This window comes from Hydractinia symbiolongicarpus, chromosome 8, assembly GCF_029227915.1.
Source record: "Hydractinia symbiolongicarpus strain clone_291-10 chromosome 8, HSymV2.1, whole genome shotgun sequence".
Lineage (NCBI taxonomy): Eukaryota > Metazoa > Cnidaria > Hydrozoa > Anthoathecata > Hydractiniidae > Hydractinia > Hydractinia symbiolongicarpus.
The window spans coordinates 8,632,260-8,658,852 of record NC_079882.1 but is presented as its reverse complement, the minus strand read 5'-3'; the positions used below and the strand labels follow the sequence as shown (position 1 = coordinate 8,658,852).

Genomic DNA, 26,593 nt, shown 5'->3' with positions numbered 1-26,593 from the left:
GACTTATTTCATGTTCTCGTGAGCTCCATGGTGTATTTAAATCATTATTAGCAATTTTTTGTGGGTGGCGAACTTTAAAGTACCACGCGTGATTGTAATTGACCAAGCGAGATTGACCAATAAGATGGTTTATATATATATAATCGAACGATTTCGGTAAGTAGAATATTCGAAAATCTATTTCGCGGCAAATTTGTTCTTCTGTCTTCTTTTTGTTCTTCTATAAAACTTATGCGGACGTGTCTACGAAAGAGAAAAAAGAAGTACAATATTGGTGTGGTATAATTTTTTTTACTAAATTATTATTTTTTTAAAAATTTGTATTTGTATATTATTGTCTGCCAATTTTTAGACATGGCTCCAAAGTATATGAAATGGTCTGAAGAAGAGATGGTGAATGCTGTGAGTGCAGTGTTAGATGACGGCATGTCAATTTCTGAGGCGTCAAGAGTTTTTGATATCCCACGAAAAACGTTATCGGACAAAGTCCATCCTTTAAAATCAGGACGGCAAACTGAGCTAACGGCAGATGAGGAAAAAAGCTTGGTGGCGTACATCAAATACATGTCAGAAAACCAGATTTGCTGGACAGAGGAAGGGTGAGGATGGCAAATCCTGTTGTTATAAACAGACACTTTTTGACTTTGGGAAACCTTTTGAAAAGTGAGAATTTAATGGACAAGCCTGGAACAATATTTAATGTAGATGAATCGGGGATGAATTTAGAGTTGAGGAAGGGAAAGGTTGTCATTGATCGAAGCCAGAAACATGCGTATTCGCAAGGTAAAGGGTTGCGGGAACACGTCACTGTTAATTGCTGTGTTTCTCCAGGCGGACTGATGGTTCCACCTGTAATTATTTATGAGAAGTCTTTTCCAAGCGGAAACTACTCTGCCAATGGCCCCACTGATGCTCTATATGGCAAATCCGACAATGGATATATGGACGAAGACCTGTTCTCCTGACCTCAATTTAATAGATGCTGCTAGGGAGAACCAAGTTACAGTACTGTGAAAAGGTTTGTTAACATCGTGGTTCGTGTTTATTTCATGTTACGCACGAACCACGATAGCCCACGATACGTATTTTTTTAAAAATCGTGGACCTCACGATCATGTTTCGTGGACTACACGAACGAAAATTAAATATTACATCGTGGCTTCCACGATAGATAACTTCTATTGTAAAACAACAAAGACCGTATTAGTTTATCAATTAAATTAAAAACCGACGGCAAAAAAATAAATTAACATTTTTTTGTTTTAATTCGTTGTTATAAGGCTAGCTATATAAAAGATTTTAATCCTTCGTGAATCAAGCGCCGTCCATAGGGTATTAAATAAAACTGTAAAATTTTAAATAATTCTTTCACAAATTTATTTCTATTTTTTTTTAAAAAACGCATCTCTGTTCTAAATAAATGTTATAAAGGTTGTTTCATTTTAGTGTTACTCATCGTCACAAGCATGGTATATACAATCAAGCGACTTTATTTCATGAATTTAAATTTTAAGGTCAAATGAAAAAAAATTTATACGACTATACGTTCTTATAACAATACGGAAGTTTTTACGCAGAATATCCACTTCTTTTCCCATGGTTGCGCTTCAAAAAATATGAAAGTCAAGATACTTGTTCTTACGGTTTTTAAACATATATGCCTTACTGTCGCTAACGCTTTATTACTTGGTGAAACAGGTCTAATATTATCTGGCGATTTCTGGTTATTATACATTTTTTTTAAAAGAGCGAGGTTAGTATTTTTTTTACACTTTCTTTTTCCACGCCAGGGAGCGAGTTGATTTTTTTAAAGTTTTTTATAAGAGTTTTTTCGTAACCCTTTCTCAGCCTTAAATTTCCTTATTTGTTTTCTTCCAAAATATTAAAATTTTTAAATAGATTGTTAAAATTATACTATTAAAAATCTGTTCGTAAAAAGTAAAATAATAGATTCAGAAATAAAGTCGCATTGAACTGCTGATCACGTTCTTATGAACTATTTTTTTATAACAACAAAATACCTGCATCAGGTTTTACGTTCATAAAAAGTCCACGTGGCTTCTGTTATTGAATAATTAATTATTAATGATGTGAAGTTTCGAAGCATTTTCTGTACAAATAAAATAGACAAAAATGACCTTTTGATCATTAAAAAAATGTTTGAAAATAATATTTCTTTCATAAATTTTAGACTCATATTGCGCGGGATTTTAGGCTGAGCATGTTCTTATAAACAAATTTTTATTAAGAAATAATGTGTCTAATTTTACGTTGATAAAAAGTTTACGTAGCTTCTGTTATTGAATAATAGGTCATTCTTTTTTGTTTAAGATTTATTATTCGCTGTCTGAAATATATTGGAAGCACCATGTCTTGATTTGTAAATTGTATAAATGGTTTCGCCAAACAGAGCATCCATATTTAACTTTTTTTTTCAAAGAGAAACTAATTGCTCAGCTGACTTTTAAAGACGCCGACAAAATTAGAGAAAGATATATCGGCAAAATAGATAAGACATAAAAGAAAGAAAAACTCGATGACCAAATACGCTTTTAAAATCTACTTTAATTTAATGACTGTTAAATATTTTGCATATATTTTCGGTTCAACGTTTTCTTGAACAGAGTTCTTTTGGCAAAAAAATATCGGCAAAACAATGAGATGTGTTTGAGACGGGCGTTATTAAAGTTTTAAAAACTGAAATTAAATTATGGTCAGACAAATTTAACTTTTCTTTACAAAATAACATTTCGTACAAAACATTTAATTGCGTCCGTTCGTTAAACTCAATAAAACAAATTACCGACGCTTTTGAAAAGAAAAAAAATTAAATCTATATAAATCGTGGAGCTCGCGAAAAAGATCGTGGGACACACGATCCTTCGTGGAGATAATTATATTAGCGTGGTGGCCACGATAGAATGTTTGAATATTTGTTATACACGAAGACCACGATTTTATCGTGGTTCGTGTGCACCACGCTCGTTACACGAACACGATGTTAACAAACCTTTTCACAGTACTGTATCTTGTATTGCCTCCCCCCTCACACAAATCATGTGCTTCAGGTCCACTCAAGACATATTTCAGTAGAATTGCTGACAAGATTCAGATTGCAAGGTTGGGCGTCACGAGAAATGTTACGATTTTCAAAACTGAATTTTCTGCTGTTTTTAAGCTGGCGTACGAGGAAACCTTTAGCTACGCTCGCATCCTTTCATCATTTCGGTCATGTGGCATATACCCGTTCAACCCACTGGCCATAAATTTAAAACGTTTAATGCCATCTACTTTTAAGCCTTCGTCAACTGTACCGCCAACTGCATCGTCAACTCTACTGCCACCTGTACTGTCAGTTTTTAAAACTAGAGTGGAAAAGGCTTTGTAGTAACCATAAAAAATCTGAAATTTTAGTAATTTTCGCACGAAAATTCTCATTACTTCAGGAGCTGATTAAATAATGATAGCTATCAATAAGAATGTTTTGAATGGCAGTAAAGCAGACTAAAATATGTTAAAAATATAAACACTTTTTAGGTGAAATATAAGGCCTCACAATAAAAAAACATCCCTGGCGAACTTATCGTCGCGCAACTTCTCAAAAGTAGTAAAAATGCACAGTTAGCAGAATTGGCCTGTTCCGCTTCATGTCGGAATATATACAGAGTCAAAAATACCTTACAGGGTCGCCGTACTGTCACAGGTCACAACAAAATCTCCAGATATGAAGTTTGGTTTGTTAAGGAGTTGTGGTTCAGAAAAGTTTGAAGCTGGCGAACTTACCAGCCTGGCGATATTTATACGACTTGACGCTATGTATGTATAATTGTGCACTACATAATGTAGACACTCAATGCTAACGGAGATGGGTGGATAATTTCAATATTTCCCTAAGGTCAGCCAACAATAAACTTGCTGCGACACTTTGCAAACTTTTTCTGCGAAGAAGGGAAGGGTGGGTTTCAAAGTACTTCCATTCTGAGAAATACTTTTCTGTGAAACTAATAAATCAGTGTCATCAATTATATATACATGTTAGTTCACCAAGTCTACGATGGGTGCCAATAAGCTGCATACGCTGTAAAAAGTGCGGGCGTTTTTTGGGCGAGTTTGGCGTTTTGAAAAAAAATTAAGTATTCGCCAAAAAAAACCTGCATAGGCCCGAACAATGCCGAAAAAAAAGAAAAACAATCAAAGATTTACCACCAATGATCTAAAAAACTATAAAAATTAAAATAAACTTATTATGGTAGCGAAGTTCTTGAAGCACTGTTTTTGATGGTTTTTGATAATATTTACTAGAGAAATAACTTATATATAAATTTTAAAAACTCCTTTCTCTTCAAGTGCCTACTTCCAACTGTCGCTGCATGGTATGTTACAAGAAATTGCATTTCAGGAATGCTCTGGGCTAGTTTGGCGATTTCGGAAAGTGCGGGCAGTTTTGGAGGACAACTGCCAATTTTATTCAAAAAGTTGCCCGAACTCACCCTTATAAATGGAGGCGTTTGCGGCTTATTTGACCCTCTTCCAAGTCTTAAAAACCCTTTCACCGTGCATGCCTGTTTTAGGCCACCATCAAAATATGTTTGTTCATGTCCTAAAGACTCTGCAAAAATGAGTCGGTCAGTTGGTCGGGCATATTTTTTCCCAAGATTTTTAGATCAGAGCAAGTAAATTCTTTCCCAGGGCCAAAAAACAGTATCGCACCACTCAACATTGTTTGCAGACCCTTTATATCCTGTAAAAAGAATATTAATCTCACATAAATTCTCCATATATATTTTTAGCAGAAATTTTGGACTCCCAAAATAACCCTTTGGACAATTTTGGACAGCAATAAAATTGAGTTATTTTATTTCAGATATTTTACCTTAATAGACCATAAATAAGATGTTTTATTAACTTAATCCATAAATATTGTGGGAAACATTCATCTAAATAATAATTTTTAGAACATTTTGGCCTAAATTTACCACTTTCCAACAGGTGTTACAAAATTTTATGCTAACAATATGGACAATTTATCTGAGATTAATATTCTTTTTACAGAATAAACAATGTTTTTGTTTTTAAGTTTTTGTTTGCCAACCTACCAACCCTTTTTTTAGGACTCAAATGTCTATAACACCACATATTTGAGTCATTACAATGGCACCCTTTTGGCCATTTAGGGTTGACCTCCATACTCAACTTGCCTGGGACAACAAATTACTGCTATTAATTGTTTTTTCTGTATTTTTTCTTGTGCTTGTGTGGCGCCATAGATTAATGGCTATAGCTCTTGACTCTGTGTGGGAGACCGGGGTTCAAATCCTTTTGATGGCGATTTAACAGGGGCGAGTGAATGTTACCATAGCCTCGGGTTAACCCAAGCCATGTGAGGGAAATTGGGGAGATGGCTCCATGTGTGGGCCGTTGGATGTTGCCGGGAGTTGTCTAGTAGAGTGCAGGCCCTAATTGGGTTTGCGTAGCTCAAAATGAGCATTAAATACTCTAGGACTCTCCATCTAAGCCATGACCCCTCCTGGAAATAATAGACAGGGTATATCCAGGGTATATATTAGTTAGGTTAGCCATGTAAAATATGCACATCTATCTATCTATCTATCTGCTGTATTTTTTTGGTCTGACATAAATCCGAAAAATAAGACTGAGATAAGGCTGAAAATTTGCTGATCTCTTTCCGAAATAATAATAAAATAATATTATTATTTCATGAAAGTCATAAAAACACACACAAAAGCATACAAAAAATACATCTTTCAAGGCAGAATCAGTTGTTGTGATTTTGAGAAACTTGTTATGCAAAGCAAAATGTGTATACTGTACTCTAAAATGAACTAAAGAAGCTCAAAATATAAGAACAAAATAGGATGAATGTAAAGCTGAACAAGTGAAAAAATAAGAATACCTCAGACTGAACAGAAACTAAATGTCAGAAATCAAATATTTTTTTTAAAAAAGAGAGCAGTTATTGGTGGGTTTATGCTTAGCTTTGTTGGCTTCCTTTTTATTGGATCTTGCCAAAATAGAGACTTCCAACTTAGGTCTACACACACAGCTAAAAATACAAAGCCTTTTAATCATGATTATAATTAATTACTTGTTTTAACATTTTTTTTCTAATGCACAACGAATATTTTTTTTTTCAGATATGACTAAACAATGAGTCAATTACAGGAGACTCTCGAACGTGCAATACAAACGTTTTATCATTCTGAAATCTCTGAAGAACGTAATGCTTCCCACCAGTGGCTCTTACAATTGCAGAAATCTCCCGAAGGATGGCAAGTGTTATGGTTACTTTTAGACAGTCAAAAATCTGTGGAAGTGCAATACTATGGTGCTATTATTCTACATTTTAAAATTTCCCACAACTTAAACGACGTTAATCATGAGGAGCTATCAAAGTTAAAGACAAAATTTCAAGAATTGTTAGCAATATTCTGCAATGGTTCCAAGATTGTCCTTTCAAAACTTTGTTCTTCATATTCAGCCTTCATAATGCAAGTGGCAGATGAAGGCTTTACACTCCTTCAATGCGTTCAAAGCATTGAAAATTATTTTAAATCTGTTGGACTTGACGCGAAATTTGTTGTTTTGGAATTATTGAATACTTTGCCCACTGAATTTAAGATGTTAAATTTAAATTCAAATCAGAAAATTAAGGCTCGGAAACTTATGAATGAATTTATTTCTCTGATACTTTCCTTATGTAAAAATGTGTTAGAGCAGCCTAGCCCTAATCAAAGCGACAGGCAATACCAAAATGATACACTGTCATGTTTGTTAAGTTGGGTTGAATTTGGTGTTTCAATTGTTGATGCATCTGATTTGATGCCGGTATTATTTTCAAACATTTCTGTTGAAGAAATTTCTGACAGGGTATGTGAAGTGTTACATGAGTTGATCTCGTCACCCACTAGTTATTCTCTGGATGAAACCATTTTTAAAGTATTGCAGCAAGTGCTTTCTTTAGAAGTATTGGTAAACGAGACGATTTCCAATGAAAATCATGACTTGATTAACAATCTTTGTTTATTATATAGCAGTCTTGGTGAAACGCACTGTCGTTTGTTTTTAAAAACTACAGACAGTGAAAAACAGTTGGCAATGTTTAACCTAGTTAAAGGCATTCTTAAGTTTACTTCAATGAAAGGTAACTACCCTGTTGATGAAAGGTGCAGTGAGTTAACATTTAACTTTTGGTATACACTATATGATGACATTTTTTCACTGGATGAAATTTCAAAATATCATGAGCAATTTTGTGATGCATATCTGATGCTGTTGGATGTATTTTTTGTGAAATGTCAATACCCTGGTGAAGACATTTACAGGAAGTTCACATCAGATGAAAAAGAGATGCTTCGTTGTTATCGAATTGATATTCAAGATACAATGCTGTATGTATGCATGCTTTTAAAAGAGAAATGTTTGATGTATTTCTCACAGAAGATTATCTTCTTGTTATCAGGTTTGTTACTTTGTTTAATATACATTTTTTAATTGTCTGCTTGATACATGTGTTGCATTAAAAATATATTAATGTTGGGAGACTGTTAAACTTAAATCATATCATATTCATAGTGGGACACCCAATTCTAACTGTTAGGTTGGATAATTTCAAATTTTCCCTTATTGAGGGCTGGGGACTATGGCTGGAATCCTTACTTGGGAATGTAAATTTCGAAGTTAATTTCTGTGTGCTTTTTATTAGAATTTGTCACTTCGTCATTTTGCTTACCCTCCACAGGCTCTTTCTATGATTGTGTTTTAATACTGCATTTACACTTAAGCAAATTCATCCAGATTCATTACGTCGAGTTACTAAAAATAGAAATGTATATGGATTGTGTTTACACTAGATTTTGCAATTTGATACAGATTCAGCATAAAAACGGAAAAAGGTTCTGAAAAAGTTTTTCCGGATTTGTTTAAATCTGTAATAATTGCTTAAAACTGTATAAATGTTCTAATGTAAACTGATAATAAATCTGAATAACTTCGATATTTTACAATTTAAAAATTATTACCTTTTGGTACATACAAGTGCAAACAGAGAACGAATAAAGCATTTCTGTTTTCAAACTACATTACGTTTTCGTTTGAATCCAACCACTTTGTTTGAGTATGAGCGTGGTATAAATATTATGTTGTGAGCAAATATAAAATTGTTGTGCAACTGGGAGGATGGGCTGCATGAGGGAATAAATAAATGAATACATAAATGGAAATTCACACTTTGCATCTTAGAAGAAACTTCTTTTCTTTTAATATTTTATGTTGCAAAGTTGATGACCAATTTGCAAAAATTACATTGGTTTAGTGTGTTCTGATTTTGTTTTTAGACTCTTCATCTCAGTGGCAACAGTATGAAGCTGTTTTCCATCTTCTTCGTGGTGCCACAGAATCAATAGACAGTGAAGAATCTGTGTATCTACCCACCATCCTGCCTCTCCTTCAAAAAATCCCAAAGCATCCTAAAATTTTAGATTCTTTAGTGCTTTTCTTAGGAGGCTTATCAGAATGGTTGAACAGTCATCCAAATCAGATTGTGCATGTTTTACCATTTTTGTTAGAAGGAATAAGAAATTCTGACACTTCTGTATCATGTAGCATCTCACTGAAAGATCTGTGTCATGAATGCGCCTTGCTCTTCAATGAAGGGGCCATTATGGAAGTTCTGCAAACTTGTCATAAAGAACTTCATAATCAAAGTACCCCACTAAAAGTTGTGGTACGACTATTTGAGATCGGAGGTTATGTCATATCAGCTCTTCATCCATCCAAAATAGAAGAAAATTTGAATGTTCTTATAGCTCCACTATTTCAATGGTTTAAACATGTCTTACTGCAAAATAGCGTTACTCTTAAATCTAAGAAGAAAATTGTGCATTATTTGAATTGTTTTTATGGTTTGTTTCGAGCACTGGATCCGTTTGAAGAACAAATTGTGCACCCAGTCGCAGCTCTGTATGGCCAACTAATTCCTCTCTTTCGTTTTTTAAAGGCGTGGTGTGGTTTCGAAGAAGTAGCAGACGCTGCAACTAGTTGTATAACAAAAGCTTTGGAAGTTACGCGAGAAAAATTAGGTGCGCACGTTTCTGTGACGTTAGAAGTGATAGCAGATTTCTTCATGACTCAACCTTTTGGTTGTGTATTAGATGCCGCTTCAGTACTGATCGGGATGTTTGGTGCGGAGAAAGATTATACGGAGAGAGTTAGGAACTTATTTTCGCTTTTATCGTCTTCGTGCGTAAGCATGGTGGAGAGCGGTGAGGGTAAAAGTCATCCAGATTGCATGCAGAGTTTCATGGAGCTCGCCACGAGAACAATTAAATCAGTGCCTGAATTTATTTATCATGACCACGAGAAACAGTTGGCTATTATTAAAAGTGCTTTAATTTTGCTAACTTTCCAGGAGACGCCGACTATTAAAAGTACTTGCAATTTTATTATGACGTACATAAATTTTTCCAGTTCATATGATGGCGGGAAAATAGTAATCGAGGCAGTTGGGCGAGACATTGTTATTCAGTCTCTTTTGTGCATCGGGGGTGTTTCTCCCAGGCATACGACGGATCATTTCGCAGATATATTGTTGTCGTTGAATAAGAATTTCATTACTTTGCTGGCTGTGTGGCTCAACGAACTCCTCAACAAAGACGATTTCCCAACTCTAAATCCTACGAAATTACAAAAGGAACATTTTCAAAAAGCAATTTTACGTGAGAAAAAAAATAAGAGACGAATAAAAGATATGGTCAGGGATTTTGCTTTGGTCTGTCGTGGGTTACACGGTATGTCATACGCACAGTAAAGTGGGTTACTATATGGTATATGGTGGTTTACCCAAGAAGGAGTTATTTCACTGGATTTATTTTGTGCATTTACAGCGTCAGAACGATATTTTAGAGAGAATCTTGAAACTGAACACGTTTATTTTATAAGAACACATAACTTAGTTAACATACTCCCACATTTTCTAAAATTTAATTTCGCACTAAAAATAAAACGAAAATTTGACCTTTTTCGCACTGAAAAACAAGAAAAAAATAACATTTTTTTGAGATTTTTTATATTTTGTTTTTTTTATTTTATTTCTTTTTATATTACTCTTTTATTCATCGATTTTCGTTTTTCGTTGTACTTTTTTTACTTCTGTTACAGCTGCCATTTTATAAAGTAAACTTTGATTCGATGTCAAAAAACAATATTCGGCAGGGATCCTTTTTTAGAATTAAGTTTGTAAACAAGGACAATTTATCTTAAAAAGAAAAAGAAAATGACGAAAACATGTCCCCTAAATTATCTGGTTCGCACTATAATTAGTGAAAAAAAGTGTAGCACTAAGAATTACAGGAAAGAAAATAAAGAAATTTCGAGAAAAAGGCCATTCGCACTAATTATAAGACTCATTATATTAGAGGAATGACGGGATGCATCTTAAAGTGGATAGGTTCTTAAAACCTAATGGTAACTCATACAAAATTTTAATTTTGTCTAAAAAAATGTATTTCCTCTGTTTTTAATTTTTTCTATAAATACCTTATACACTGCGAAATTTGAATTTTAAGCTGAAAGTCCACTTCAATCTGTTGAAGGATGTTTTTCCGTTCGAGGCACCCGCAATATAGTGCCTAATATTGCGCAATGTTTAAGAGCGCTTTTGCACATACGAGCGCTGCAATGTATAATGACGTAAGTTCATGATTTCGACCAATGAATTTGCTTTAATTGCCGCTATTTTCAATTTGTGCACGCATTTCTGTATACAGTGGATATTCTGCCACTTAGACGCACGACCACAAAGCGCTAAGCACATGTAATCGAGGTGGACTTTCGCCTTTATTTACTTTAAAGCTAAATATCCACTGAGGAAATTTGCGTTGTCGCGAATAATCATCGCTAAAAAATTATCTATCTTGTCGATTTTTAGTGTATACTTAGCTTAGGAGCACAAATTTTAGCCTTTAGCGAATTTATGTTTTTTTCGCGAAAATGTATTCTTTACGCCTTTTTCGCTAAGATTTAATCTTGCGAGAAAGACGTAACATTTCTTCATACGTAAAAATTGTGCTCTTAATTTTTACGTTTGAATGGTAATTTTTGCTATTATATCATTAACTTGGAACATGGTTGCGTTTTGTCAATCTTTACAGCGTTTTCTCACTCGCGGAAGTTTTTTGAAGCAAGGAAAATTTTTATCATCCGTATCATTTTTTAGTTCTAGTAATTGATTTCAGGCTTGGTATTGTTTGCCATCTGCTCCGTTTTTTTGACAGATTTTAGCCTCGTGTTAATTATGGAAAAAAGCATGTTTCTTTAAATTTATTTTTATGTCAGTGTTGTATATTGTGTTATGCACTTTTAATTATTGTTGTAGTGTAAAATTATTTCTGTGTTTTGTTTCTCAACTTCTAAGTGAACTTATGATAATGCGTATGACACACGTTTTTAGTAAGAATTGTAGTGTTTGGTTTCAGGTACACGATTCTAAGAAAATCGACATTTCGAGCAAAACCTTTTTCACTGGGTGGATTTTTGCGCATCAAAATTCCGTCAAAAGCGGTCTGGTTCGCGCGGAATGTTGTACGTCAATCTGCTATCCAATCAGAGCACACAGATGTGTCCGCGTGATATAAACGAAGCTAAAAAATGACATTTTTGATTTAATAAACATTTATGCTTACGTTATGCTTGTTGGAGGGAAAAAAAGGTCTTTTTTAGCTTTAATAGAACAGCCACCAAACTAAGGGTGTAATTACACAGGGCCAAGTTTAGACAACATAGTGGTATTAATTAAGTTTTAATGGCCTATGCATCGTTAAAATACCAATAAAATAAAAAAAAAACATCAGAAGGATTCACCAAGGCTTAACATAAGCTTAAAAAATTCCCTTATCTGAGTGTAAATATTCTTGTAAGCGTTATGCTTATATAAGTAAACACGTATTTTTTTTACTATGTAAAGCCAACTTTAAATAAATAAGGGCTCAATTTCTTCTAAAAATCAAAAAAAAGTTAACTATTTCTTCTCGCCGTACGACATTGTCAGAAAAAGAAAAAGAGCACTGGGGATGGAGTTGGAATTAATTTCATAACAAAATAAATAATTTCGCAGAAATAATTTTGGTTATTGGGAATTTGTTTCACTATCGCAAACTTCTTCGAGAGATAAAGTTGACTGAAACCACAAAATTTAAAATTATTATAAATGCTTGCAAATCCTTGTAAAGTCGTCTTCCATTCGCTTACTTTTTCAGCGTAAAATTTTATATTTGTGTTTTTCCGAAAAATAGGGAAATATATTGTCAGGCTGGTCGATTTCTTCGGGATTTGAAGTTGTCTTATTATTGTCTCTATTCTATGCTCACTTTTTAGAATGGTATTGTTCTGCTCTTATATTCTATGAAGGAATTCAGGCTGAATACCTTCTTAACATTTTTCTTAACTTATTTTTTGTCAAAATCTCAGGCTTAACGTTCATATAAATTATGCTCTTTTAAAAAACCGTATAGAATAAAAATAATTGGAATAGCCACAGATTCATCTGATATATTAGAGACAGCAAATAATTGAAAGATATTTATATTTATGAATACTAAATTTAAATCAGTTAGTTTACTGAATTGTACTTCGTATTAATTAATAAAACATATCCTCTGACAAGTTTGTCGAAATCTTCATAAAAAACTTTGTCAACAATTCTCGTGGAGCTTTAAACTCCTCACGATGAAGTTTCTAGTTTTTATTGCATTCGTGTCTGTACCAACAAGGTAATTTGCTATTCTTTCGCCATTTTTATTTCATTTTTTATTTCTATTTCCATCTGTTTATTTTTCATTTTAGCTGTACCTTGAAGGAGGAAATTATGGAGAGATTATTAGAGGATTATGACAACAAAATTCTACCACAATTAACAGGTAATAAATGTTTCTCTGTATTTTGTGTGAGCTACAACCACCTGCAAAAATATCGAGACAACGACGCTTTTACCGCTATTTTACGAAGCTGGCGAAAAGCATCAAGTCGCAAGTTCTCCGCAGCCGGCAGATGCATAGGTTAGGTAAGCAGGATTAAAAATGTGCAAGTTGTACTTTAAACAAGACTGCCGTTCGAAAAGTTCACACGTCAGAGCCCACAGAGGCCCAGAAAATTGATAAAAATACCCATACTGGCGTCAGCAACAATTTGCACAATTTAAGAGTTTGGATTTAATCTAATAAACAAGCTAAGATCGTAAACAAAGTAAAAGTCCGATGTGACATGAACAAGTGAATCTTTCACTAGTTCAAATTGTGTCAGCCTGGTATACAAATATCCTACAAAATTGCTTGTGGCGTCGAATTTCTGTACCTTGTCTCGCTTTATTTCGCAGATGGTTATAGTCCCGCAGTGTCTTTATTTTTGATATAATGTAAACTATAAACTGAATGTCTAATAAACATTGTGTTTTGGATTATAACAAAAATCTTGTTGTCAAATAACCGCGCGTGTAATAGAACTAAACTGAACTTTTTTTTATTGTATTCTTTAGCTAATGTACCAGTCCATGTCAAGTTAAGGCTAAATATTCTTGGAATGAAATCCACTACAAAGGAAAGACTATTTAATGTAAGTTTATCATTCTTGAAAACTATCTATCAGCATGATTTATTCACCATCACTTTCGTCCCCAGAGCTCTGTGCTGTAAACCTTGAAGTTATTTCTGAAAGAGCTCTGGAGGCAAGAATGATTCAGCATTATATTTTGGCAGACATGGTAATAGGACGAATTCTAGTAGTTTTCTTTCGGTGTTCTCAAAAAGCACAGGAGGTTGACCTGGTTGAGAAGGAAGCAATCATGTTTCTTAATGGCGATAATTAATTGTGCTTTTATCATTAGCGCAATATTAATGTTTCCTACAACCACAACAACAACAACAAAAATTAGGAGCTTTTATAGATACATTTACGGCCACGTTGTTGTATCCATGCCCCGTTTTGTAATTCCTTTAGCTCCATTATGTAATCCCTGTCCCTATTTGTTATCCTTTGCTTCGTTTTGTATTTTACCTTCATTTGTGTTTTGCCTCGATTTGTGTTTTGCCTTGTTTTGTATTTTGCCTCGATTTGTATTTTGCCTCGATTTAATTGCATGATTTAAAAAAAAATTACTTCAAAATTTTAAAGTAATTTTGTTAGGGTTTTTTTAATTTATTTTTAATTTAAAATTATTGAACGTCATAAATATTTTAGATATTATATTTTTTCGACTTCTTCCCCAGGGCTCTTTTATGTCTATGTTATTCTGATGGCACGGCGTAGTTATTGACAAAAAAATTAAAGCCCAGATTACACGGTTTTTTTTGGAAGCATTAAAGTTGCTAAGTGCTGAGGTTAAAATATGGGTCAAAACCTAAGCAACTTGCCCAGCCAAGTAAAAATCTAAGGCTTTAACCTGGATAATCTAACAAACAACCTACCATCAATTCTTTAAGAGAATAAGAGTAATAGTATAGTAAAAACAATAACAATATTAAAGTGTAAAAGTGTAAAAGTAGTGTAAGCTAAAATCCTAAACTGGAATGTTACGATTAGTAACTTCATAGCAACTAGGTGACTGAAATTGAAATTTTGACCTTAGCAACTGAGGTTGAAATAAGAAGGGGTTGTTATTAAAAAAATTACTTCAAAAGTTTCTTCAAAAGGTCCTACTATAGGCGAAAGTGTATCTTCCTGATTGAAGAATTCCTGACCAATTTGATTCGGCGTAATATAGTCTAAAATCCATTTGTGAAAGCTTTGTCGTGGTGACAACGATGATAAGAAAAGCTTAAGTTGTTGCACAGACATCAATCATGGACGATTATGCTTCTATTGTAGTTTTCTTGTAACTATAATTTTATGACGTAATAGAAAAATCACAAACGGAAATAAGTTTTATGTAGTATAAATAAAATAATGACTCGCTAAGCTTTTTTCTTTTTTGAGGAAACTTACAGACGAAAATATCAACAACAGGAATATATTATACAGCAGTTTTCACTGGAACCATCGATTTTATTCTGAATGAAATTGCTGTTTTTAATTAAAGTAGCAATATTTGTAAACATTGCCATAATTTGCGAAGCTATTTTTAAATATTGCGGATGTGTTCATGATTGGTTGATTTTCTCTTTCGTGTTGTTTACTCGCCGGCTGTATCTTCATGCAGAAGTCTTTTCGTGCTTGTTTTCAACCACTCTCCCCAGGTCTTTCAACTTGAAGCATTGTTGTTAAATGATATTCAGTGGATTTATTGGAAAACTTTAAAAAAAAATTTCGAATCCCTTAAAATGTAATTCTGATTGCATTAGGATCTCTGTATTGTTTAAACTCTCGATGTAACGATAGATTTGGCGATCTTCCATCAGCGGGATTAATGTTTAAAGATGGTAGCGGAACAACGGCGTTCAAACTTTTACTTCGACGAGATTTTTTCTTAAAATTCTTCTTCATCACCATACTCAACTGCTTGTTTTTGTATGTTGATTTTTTATTTTGTATCAAACTTAATGCTGAGGTTCTAAACGTTGGGCTGGCTACTGTGTAAATAAAAAATTTCATTGACGAATTTAAAATCATTCCTAACTTTGCAAAAGCGAAGGAGGAATTTACTGAACTCCATGTTGTGTCCCCAGGTCGTCCTTGTAAGTAAAAGCATTGTGCAACGCACTGCCAAAAAATAACACACACAAACCAGATTGAGATAACGAATAATAACCGTCCCATCTCCTCTCCTCGTCGTCGTATTTTAGGTACGTATTCAGCCACTGTATACCTTTTCACAAGCATAATGCTATTTACAAGTACTATAACTGACCATGGAAAAACGGTGAGAAATATACATTGGAAATAAAACCGGTACCGAAAAAAGGAATCTCGTTTGTACAGATGTGTCTCGCGGATACAGGCAACTCCTTGAACGTCTATGATATGTTTGAAGGATAAAAAGTTTGGTACGTTTACACCGAAGCAATAAATAATAATGGCGACAATAGCTGTGTTGGTTACACGTGACGATGATTGTCTCATTTTGAAAGGAAACAAAACCATTGTTAAACGACACGTATCTACACCTGCGATTAACCAAAAGCTTAAAAACGTAAAAAACATAAACGCAGGGTAGAAGATGTAGCAGTAAAAAATATTATAGGAATTATAGCTGTGAATGTTTTTTACGATATGGGTGATCGAGTCAACAAAAAAGAAAGACGTCAGCATTCCAATGTCTGTTACTCCGATTGTAATCAGGTAGATTCCACACGTCACATTTCTTTTTCTCGCAGATCGCATCAGTTTCTTCCATATAAAGATACACACGGCGTTCGAGATGACACCAGCAGCGATGAGAGGCAAGGCGATGTATGTACTTGTGAGTTTGTGAAACTGACAATCCTGTGTCGAGCATACAACATCTTTTTCACATTCCATCTTTAATTTGTCTTATTACTTTTGTTAAAAATATATATTCTACTCCATATTATTAAATCTAAACATGTTTTATTCATGAGCAATAAACAATAAGATTTGTTAACTGATTTCACTGCTCTGGGTTGACAACTAACATGTTTTGTTCGACGCTCCTTCCAAGTGTATCCATTCCTTAAATTAGTGCTTAAAGCAAACTCCCGATTAAACTCAACGGAGGAGAACGTAATTAATAGCGATAACAAGGTCAGTGAAAAGCAACCAATCAAAGTACGCCAGTAATTTAAAGTTTACTGTACTTCAATCACTTCCACATGACAATATATTAAAAAAATGGATAAACAACTACTTCGCTGGTCAATCAAGTATTACCCAACACACGAATTTACTCTAGATATATTACATACCAACCTCGTGCTCAGGACCAGTTGCATCTCGTGCGTGCGACTGTTCTGTAAAAGAAACTGGGTTGGATCTTAATAACACACAGATAGAAGCCTGGTTTATCTGTAAATAGTTTAAAACATTTTTTAAATGGTCAACATGATAAGAGAGATCTTTTTCTTGTTTTCTTGGTCCCTCCTACACATTTAAACACGTGCTGCGGTTTAGCTGATATCTTTATTGGACAATTTCTTTATGTGTGATATCTCGGAGGGATGTAAAAAAAAAACGATAAGGACCACTATGAGTTTTCTTTACTTTCGGATACCGAATATTCGACTAAGGTTTAAAACCACAGTTGTATAAAAAAAATTACAAACAATGCTGTGTTCAGAATACGTCGCCTAGATATGCTGCCATTTCCCACCCAATTTTCGTCACATGGCTTGGATCGACCTTTGGTAACGGTTCACGTGCTGAATATGTTGGCGCAGTGGAGCGAATCACCACCTCCGTTTTACGAAGCCAACACTTTAACCAATTCATCATATACCACTGATAAAATATGGAGGCGAGGATCTTGTTTGATTTAATTTCACCGACCTCGCCCCCAGGACTTTCAGGGGTTTGTTACATTGGGATTATTTTTTAGGTTCCATCCCGATGTAAAAAACTCTAAAAGTTTGGTTTACTTAGTTATTAGACATAATTGAATTCCCTACACTCACTTAAATCTAAATGTTTATTTAAACCAAGTTTCCGGCAGTAAATTCACAAGTAAATAAGACGAAAAACGATCTTTATGCTTAAAGTTTGTATACGCTGCGGCTAATTGAATTAATCAAATAGGCTAAATACTCTGGCAACAAGGCTAACGAAAAACCTCTTGATAACGCTTTTAAGTAATAAGGTATTTCAACAACCTAGCTCCCAGGGCGCCGTCCAAACGTCAAAAAGGTTTAATATGCCGTGGGAACGAGGCTGGGAACGAAGTCTTTTTTAACCCAGATAAACATTTTTTTAACCCCTAAATTTTTCAGCACTACAGCAGTGACTTGATCATTCAACAATCGTGGGAAGACCACCGCCTTAAACATGATGATGGAGAGCCTCTCACCCTGAGTGGCGACGTGATCGAACTATTTTGGCGACCGGATACAAGAGCTCTAACGGAAAAAGCATCCTTGCCTACACAAGTTTTAAAGAGTAATAAATTAATTCAAATCTACGGTAACGGTACAGTCGTAACGTCGCAAAGGTATGTGAAAAAGAATGCAATAGAGCGTTTGCGGAAGTCATTTTCTATTGTTCCTGTCTTATTTGTAGTGTGTCCTTGTGTTCCAAGACGCGCTTGTTGTGCATCAAAGCATGGATTCTTTTTAAACCTCTTTATTCAGAGACGATAACGAATCTCCTATTTTTAGATGCTCTTTGGTTAATTATTGCAAAATGGACTTCGCTACATTTCCATTCGACCAACAAGAATGCGAGCTTCGCTTAGAAAGCTGTAAGGTTTTAACACAGTGTTTGTAATTAAACAGTTGACTTACTACTGACTAAAAGGCGTGTTCTTTTTCTTAAAGATGCTTTTTCAAACAATTTTCTGACTTTATCCTGGATGGACAAAGACGAAAGCAAATCGTTCCGAGTTGTGAAAGACCCAGATATGGAGGAATTCATTTTTAAAGCTTACCGCGTTTACAAGGAAGAGTATCATTACGACGGTAATGGATCAGGTATGAAGTAGTCCACTCTCATCTTATGAAGGCTTTTACCCGCCGTTTTGAATATGTTGGAAGTAAAACATTAACCACCCTTGCGCTGAGCGACAGCATTTTGAAAGTGGGGGAAGGGGAGGGGAGGGAGATGAATACTCTATGTGGGATATTTTAGTCATTTTCTCACGTATTATTCAGGAAAAAAATGGGATATAGCCCCCCTACCCTACTCCACCCCGCAAGCCCTCCCCCACTTTACTCCACCTCCCACCTCCGTTGGTGTCGCAGAACACTTCTCTAATAATTACACATGCAAGTTAAAGCTTTTTAATATCGGTTTTTCTGGTATCTTAATTTATTTATTTTTTGCCAAGGTACACATGATCAGCTCGTTGCAAGATTAATTTTTCAAAGACCAACAAAATTCTATCTTGTGCGACTATACTTGCCGGTTGTACTAATCGTGATTCTATCTTGGTTATCGTTTTGGATCGATTACCGATCGGTTCCTGCACGTACAAGCATTGGTATAACTACTGTTCTCACCTTCGTGCAAGTTCGAATTAGTATTTTCAAACGTGACGTGCCAGCTGGGAAGGAAATAAATTTTTTCGATATCTACTCACAAGTTTGTTTTATTTTTGTTTTAATGGTGTTAATCGAATACTCAGTTGCGCAATCTATCGATCTGAAGTATCGTTTAATGGATTGGTATCGTGTGCGACAGGTATGTTGAGCTTATTATTACTGATTGCATTTACTTCGTGTAGCCTGTCATATCCATTTTTGGTAACATTTATTTAGGACGATCCAAATAGCGACGTGATAGATTATGAAGACACCGTCGAAAACGGAGACATACAAATGGAATTTCTTCCTGAAGTCGAAGATACGTCTAAACAATTTGACACCCTGTTATCCAAATTATCGATGGATTATTTACGATATAAGCATGCAAAACATCAAGAAACGTTCCACATACTCGATAAAGTCAGTAAAATTGTCTTCCCGCTTTGTTTTCTTATTTTCAATTTGATCTACGCCGTTCTTGTGAGTGTGAACTACTCCAGAAAATTCACAAACCTCGACAATTTCACCGAAGTTGTTTGGACATAAAAAGCTTAACTAACTTACGCCGACACGAAACGTTCATATTCGTGATACAATCGATAATATTGAGACAAAAAAAATGCAAGATTTTTTTTTTTAATTTAAACTGTAAAAAAATTTGTTTATGCAATAAACTTGTGCACTTATTTATGTATATATATTTGAATTTTCTTTGTGTGTTTTAGTTCAGCATATACTCACCGAGTTTTTGGGTGACCACGCCTTAGGACTGTAGTTGAACGTACAACGTGTAAAAATATACCTTGCTAAATAATTTCATTATTAGTTGTAACAACACCAAATTAATTTCGCGCGAAAAAGTTATGGAAATAAGCGCTCGGCGAAACGAAGGACACTTGGCAATAACACCTTAGATTTTTGTGTCTATATTTACATTTTCGTATTTACAAAGTATAATCTAGAAGATTAAGGCGTATAGTTCAATTCAATGTATTTTCATTGTAATTTTCAATGTAATTTCATGTACGTTATGAAAGAGTATCGTCAAATGTTTATGTCGTGTGTCTAGCGTTTTGAAAAATTATCGTAAAAATGATTAAAGAGTGATTGTTTCCTGTATTGGATATTTTCCTCTTTTAATATCCAATCTATATAATTGCGCAGCAACATTTTTTAGTTCGAACTGGTATTAAGTTGTCTGTGTTATCGAGCAAATTATGTTTGTTCATCAAAATCAATGTTCCATTCATCCGACTCGATTGTTCTTCCTCGGGTAACAGCAAGCGCATGAAAGCAACACTACCTGTTTTCGTAACTGCAACAAGTTTGTAAAAATAATCTTCGCACAAACTCGAGATATCGAGGTGTTTAATCGGAGAGTGGAAATCAATCGAGTCTAACAAATCTCCACTTGCAATATCCCAAAGCTTGATAGTTCCATCACGTGAACAGGAGAGCATGTACTTGTTGTCTTCCGTGCATTTAACACACAGTACTGCGTTTGCATGACCTTCGTACTCTATAACTGCTTCTTCCGACGAAACATCCCACTTTTTTAACTGACGGAGAGTGTCTAGGCTTGCAGATATAAATTCGTTGTCTTGTAAAGAGATTATTTGCGTGACAGAATCGTGTCCGCTTCTAAGTTTTAAAATATTTTCTCCATCTGAGAGCTTCCAAATAAATATGAAACCAGTTCCGTCTCCTGATAACAGGTAGTTATTACAGGCAGACGTGGTCACACAAGAAATCATTTTTTCATGTCCTTTTAATTTCATTTTTATGACGATTTCTTCGTTGTAAATGCGACACACTGTAACGACATTGTCGCCTCCACCAGTAGCTAATAGACCAGTTTCCTGACAGAGGCAAAAAGAAGATATATCAGAGCTATGGCATTCAAGCCTTTGGAGTTCTTCTTGAAAATGAAGATCGCAGAGTGTTACATTTCCATCTTCGCCCACAGAAACGACAGTTTTCGTTTTATCAAGGAGAGTCACACCGACTACGGATTTATAGTGAGATTTATGCGAAAAGCAAAGATTGAAAGCTTTATCTGTTATATCGTATACATTAACAAATCCTTCTCCAGTCCCGATGACCAATCTCGAATTTTGGTTCGAAAAAGCTACACAAGCAGGATCACTTTCTATCTCTCGCAATGCAATTGTTTTAGACTCATTCCACACGATCAATTTTTCTTTACCACTTATAGTCGCTGCATAACAACCGTTATTTGAAATCACTGCCCCATTACAAAGTTTTTGATGGTGAACAAACTTTGGTTGTTTTATTTGCTCCTTCCCAACCTTAGTATTCCATATTTTAACTTTGCCGTCAGAAGATCCAGAAGCAACGATGCTTCCATCGTGTGATACATCAACAGACGATATCCAAGAACAGTGACCAATTAGGGTATGTTCACACAATGATGTTTCCAGATTCCAAATTTTTACGTACTCATCTCTCGAGCCGCTGAACAATCTTTTAGATGTTGAGCAAAATTTTAAACAGCTTACAGCGTTTTCATGCCCTGTCATGTTTTTAAGTAAAGTTTGATGACCAACGGACCAGATCTTAATGGTGTTGTCCTTTGAACCCGAAGCAAACACGTCCTCATTTACCTTTTCTACGCTAAGTATTTTATCTTGATGATCTTCAAGGCTATATGAGAATGACAAATTGATAACATCCCAAACGTTTATTATATTATCTGAGGTGGAGACCAAGACACTATCGTTTGCCATTGACAGCAACATGGATGCCATTTTTGTTTTGTTTTGCGGAGCCTCGAAATGTCGCACTTGATGGTTACTATAATTTAGCAAGGCTAAAGTAGCTAAATTATCTGAAGCAATTGCTACTTCAGTCGAATTTGAAAGGAACTCCATAGAGCATATATCTTTTAAGTCTTCGCATTCTGCAATTACTTTGCGCATTTTGACGGCCAGGATACGCACGTGACCGTTTGTATGAGCCAACGCTACCAGCTGTCCATCTTGTTTCTCTTTTAAGCATGATATTGGTGCGTTTGGATTCTTCACAGAGTGTGTGACAGATCGACTACGAATGTCAACGTAACTGATTTGATCAGCTATTATGAGGAGATATTCCCATCCTTTCTTCCATACTAAATCTGCATACCTATTACAAGGAAATTTTAAAACCTTTAGGTTACAAGCTGCACTTATGGACCAAAAGTGCACGTAAATGAAGCGATCTTTTCCCTTACACGAGCAAACAATATTGTCTATATCGGTCAAAAAGATCACCTTTTCTACATTTCCCTGATGTCCATGTAGTGTTGTTCGCAGTGTTCCCCCTGGTGGGATCATACATGCAGATCTCAGCAACAACGCAGCCTTATTAAGATCATGGATGTGACGTCTGCAGGCAAAAAGTAACTTCTTCACATTCTCCATTCCTTTTTCCTCAAATCCTATTAATGTACCCAGTAATTGACTTGCTACCTGATCTTTTTCTTTCTCAATATGATTTAACCTTAGTAAGAACGCGTCGTGTACCACTTTTACTTCTCGGTCGTCATTCAATTCGAGGTAACAAATCATGTCGTTTACAAGATGTCTGACTGACAAGGCTTTTATCGTGCATTCAATCCATTGGAAATTGAAAAACACGTATTTAAACAACTCCCTTTGTCTTCCACTCTTTATCATTGCTGACGGCATCTCGTTTAACTTTCTAAAGTTATATAAACCTTTTTGAAAAGTCAACGGTTGTGTTTTTACTAATCGGTCAACATCTTTCAAAACTTTCTGACTTTGTTTTAAACAAACAGTCTTGCCACTTGCATTGGAATATTTTCCTAGAAAAAAGTCCGACAGAATATTATACAAATGTTTCGTCTTCGTTTCGTCGGATAAGTATCTATCCACCGCAGCCTCCCTGAGTCGGCGATGAGACCACTTAAGTACCGTGCACCCATCGGAATTTTTTTCTACAAGATGACTTTCTAAATGATAGCGAATCAGCTTCCAAAACAAAGACGGGAAGCGAATGAACTCTTCGGTTGGCGGAGAATGTTCGGCGTAAACAGAATTTAACACTGTATTATCTAATGACAAAATGTCTTCAAGTTCATTCTCTGTTAAACCGTTTTTCGAAGCAGTGATGTATCCTAAAGCATGGGACACTTCAACTTCTCCAAACTTTGCTTCAGTCTCCTGAAATAGCGATGATATCGCTGAATTTGTTGTTGTTGGGAGGGAAATTGAAGTAATCGAGTCAAAAGATTTCCATTTAGAAGCTTTATCGAACACAAGTCTCACGTATAGAGGATTCGGACATGCCGTACAACACTCAAATAGATAATTCTGTTGGTCCGCTGTTAACCTTCTCTTGCGCTCTGCAAACAGGTTATCTAATATGGTGGAAATGTCTGCTTCATTCAGTGCCTCGATTGGTAAAAAATTATCAGGAAATGTGTAACGTGTCTTGAGAATATCGAGAATATTTGCACAATCAGAGAGGGCCGATACGACAATTGAAACGTTCTCATTAAGGTTTTCTGGTAGCCATGTTAATGAATATGCATTGTTTTTTGCAGATAGTTGGTCAATCGAGTCCAACACAATGAGAAGACGTGGAGATTTTATTTGTTGCAAAAGATAATGGAAGTATCGCATCATCATGTTTACGTCATTTAAGATATCAGAGCTTGGTTTTTCGAGATTGTACAGTTCACTTATATGGTCACACAAGCTAGAAATTAATTCATTGATGTTACTACTTTGTTGTGACGTTCCTAGAAAGCGCGAGATGACCACCATGTTTGGGTCGTTAAACCACTCTCTTGCATGTTTTACCAGCATGGCGCTCACCGACGTTTTTCCTGAACCACACGCGCCATAAAGGACGAAGACGTCTTGCTCAGCAATTTTTATTTTGGATCCAAGCGCGAATTTTAAATTATCTAATAATTTTTCTCTTCCATAAAAAGACTTGCACATCTTGAAGCAAAACGAGCTGTGATGTAAAACTTCGGTTATTAATTTATTTCGGTTAACAGCGCCATCTTGTAAACGCTTATCAGAATATTCATGAATCTGATTCAACAAAATAGATTGTACACTTGTTCCAAGTTGCTGAAGATACTTTTTATGTTCACTAAAAGTTGGATCCATTCCACCACTTTTCCATTTCACTTCGAAATTTTCGAGTGTAATCTTGTCTAGAACTTTCGGGATCATTTCAAACTTTAAGTTGTCGTGTCTTTGTTTCTCCACCGAAGCAGTCTTATCATCGATGTTATCAAAGTATAACTTAATAGTTACGTCGTCTACGGCTTGTGGAACGTCTTGCAAAACACGAACAAAGCAAGAACACTGCTTTATTGGATCCAGCGAGTTGAATAGTCCTTTTTGTATCTCATGTTCAGTCACTGTGAAAAAATTTAAATATGTCATTTAGTAAAAAAAAAGTGTTGTGCTGGCAAGCCGTACAAGATCAACAAACATCTTATCGCACATAGGTGACACTCTTTGTCCTAGATAACGAAACTTTGTCTTCAAAGCTGTAGCAGGCGCTCAGGTTTTGGGGACCAAATCAAGAGAGTTTAAAATTTATTATTATATGATACTCTCGTTTCCAGGAATTTTTGCTGTCTTCTCTAAAAAATCGCTAGGAACGAGGGTGAGTATATGAGGCCCCACCATGATTGGGACTGACGTACCAAAAAAAAAATTGTATTCCTGGGTACATATGCAGCCCGTGACTGATAATTTTCTTTTGAGAGAACTATGGTCCGCCCCACCGCCTAGGCTTCTATGGTCCGATTGAAATTTAAATTTCTTTTCACAAAAGCCAAAGCAAGTTATATCTAGCTAATATAAAAACAAAATGTTGCTTTTTTGAACCTCAAATGTTTTTAACATACCTGACATTAGATATTTATCGCAAGTGTGAGCTGGTAAGACTTCTTTCCCTACAGCTTTTTGAACTGCATCTCGCAAAATTTGTGATATTTCTTCAAATTTATCCAACCATCTTTTTCGTATGTCACTCTGCTTTGAAGTGGTTTGGTTGTCCATATAGTTGAACGATGATATGCTAGTAGGCTGCAAAACATACGTAGGTGGAATAATATTATTGTCCTGAAATCAAAAACAAATAAAAAAATCAACCTTGTCCACAGGATTATTTGCTTTTCAACGGCGCTGTGCTTTCTGATAGTTCCAGCGAAATAGGTAAAAGATATTTGTAACAACAATAAAAAAGAATTATAAAGTGCACTGAAGTGGAATAAAAAAATGACCTTCTCAAACCATGTTTGTAGCAAAGTTACATCTTTCCCTTCTTCTTTTAAGATCTTTACCAATATTTCAAATTCTTCCTCCGCAATGGTTGATGGGAGATAACGCCAACCATGCTTATCTCCTAAAAGAGTCTAAAATATAAATAGGATACTGATTTCGAGGAATCTACCCTGTCTTATTATTTTCAGGAGGAACCATGGCTTCGATGGGGAGTCTTAGAGTATTTAATGCTTATTTCGAGCCACGTAGACAGAATTAGGTTCCGCGCTCTGCCAGACAACTCCCTGCACCATCCAATGACTGACACAGTGCACAACCCTCTCAATTTCCCTAACATGGCTTGGGTTGACCCGGGACTTCGTTAACATTCACTCGCCTATATAACCACTAAGCTGCAGCGTCCAAACATTTTAATAGCTTGGTTTGAAGTTTCCGAAGGATAAATATGTTGTTATACCCCAAGTATATCAACTATAAACAGCATGACTTACAATGAAATTTGGCCCATGCGACAGCCGTTGACAGTTTGAAATTTCTTTCCAAGATAACTCAGTAATTTCATTATCAACGCAGGTTTCCTCACTAGCACTCCATGTCAGGTCCACTACTTCAAACTCCAATCCCAACTCTGAACATACATCTCGCAGTTGTGGATAAGTGTTTTTCATCAGGTAATTTCTTTCGGGCAACATATCTTTAAAATAAAATTTTAACATGAAGGCTAGATAGAAGTTGTAGTTATTCTGGAAGACGCATTCTTTTCACCTTACCTGCTAATGCAGTACATGTGAAAATTCGAACAATATTCGAATCTTCATTACGCAAGTCTGACAAATTACCCTCTAAAACACCCTTCTCCATTGTGTCTGTGGTTATTTAATTAGAATCATTGTGATGGTATTGTGACCTACTTGATGTGTTTTCCACCTTGCTACATTTTTTCTCACATAATACTTGTAAAGCTTGACTAATACTTTCTCTAGTGTGGTTTATGATGAAATATTAATTAAAACTAAATCCTCATTAAAATTGTAGAAGAGAATTATAAATATCAAAAGTACTCACTTGCGTTTTTTTTTCAAATTCTCTTTTATCGTATTGAGTATTCAGGTTTATTTAATCACACGTCGGTAAGCACCATGCTGGTGAAACATGCAAGCGTATTTTATAAATAAAAGAAAAACG

At 35.2% G+C, this 26,593-nt stretch overlaps 3 protein-coding genes across 3 annotated transcripts; 2 read left to right on the top strand and 1 right to left on the bottom strand.

Moving 5' to 3' along the window:
* Positions 1 to 5,982: 5,982 nt before the first annotated feature.
* On the top strand, positions 5,983 to 11,451 carry LOC130655576 (importin-13-like). Its single transcript, XM_057458342.1, has 2 exons — positions 5,983 to 7,480; positions 8,355 to 11,451. Exons 1-2 carry the CDS (start codon positions 6,169 to 6,171, stop codon positions 9,824 to 9,826), a joined length of 2,784 nt encoding a protein of 927 aa, XP_057314325.1. The 5' UTR covers positions 5,983 to 6,168; the 3' UTR covers positions 9,827 to 11,451.
* A 136-nt stretch (positions 11,452 to 11,587) lies between these two features.
* LOC130655578 (gamma-aminobutyric acid receptor subunit pi-like) lies at positions 11,588 to 19,827 on the top strand. Its single transcript, XM_057458345.1, has 8 exons — positions 11,588 to 12,785; positions 12,859 to 12,932; positions 13,547 to 13,623; positions 17,886 to 18,103; positions 18,270 to 18,352; positions 18,429 to 18,581; positions 18,938 to 19,290; positions 19,368 to 19,827. The coding sequence occupies exons 1-8, from the start codon at positions 12,742 to 12,744 to the stop codon at positions 19,677 to 19,679; spliced, it is 1,314 nt and encodes a 437-aa protein (XP_057314328.1). The 5' UTR covers positions 11,588 to 12,741; the 3' UTR covers positions 19,680 to 19,827.
* A 145-nt stretch (positions 19,828 to 19,972) lies between these two features.
* Positions 19,973 to 26,380, bottom strand: LOC130655575 (NACHT domain- and WD repeat-containing protein 1-like). The gene is made up of 5 exons (XM_057458341.1): positions 26,179 to 26,380; positions 25,900 to 26,102; positions 25,408 to 25,539; positions 25,030 to 25,246; positions 19,973 to 24,534 (listed from the first exon to the last, which is right to left on the bottom strand). Exons 1-5 carry the CDS (start codon positions 26,267 to 26,269, stop codon positions 20,282 to 20,284), a joined length of 4,896 nt encoding a protein of 1,631 aa, XP_057314324.1. The 5' UTR covers positions 26,270 to 26,380; the 3' UTR covers positions 19,973 to 20,281.
* Positions 26,381 to 26,593: the final 213 nt, after the last annotated feature.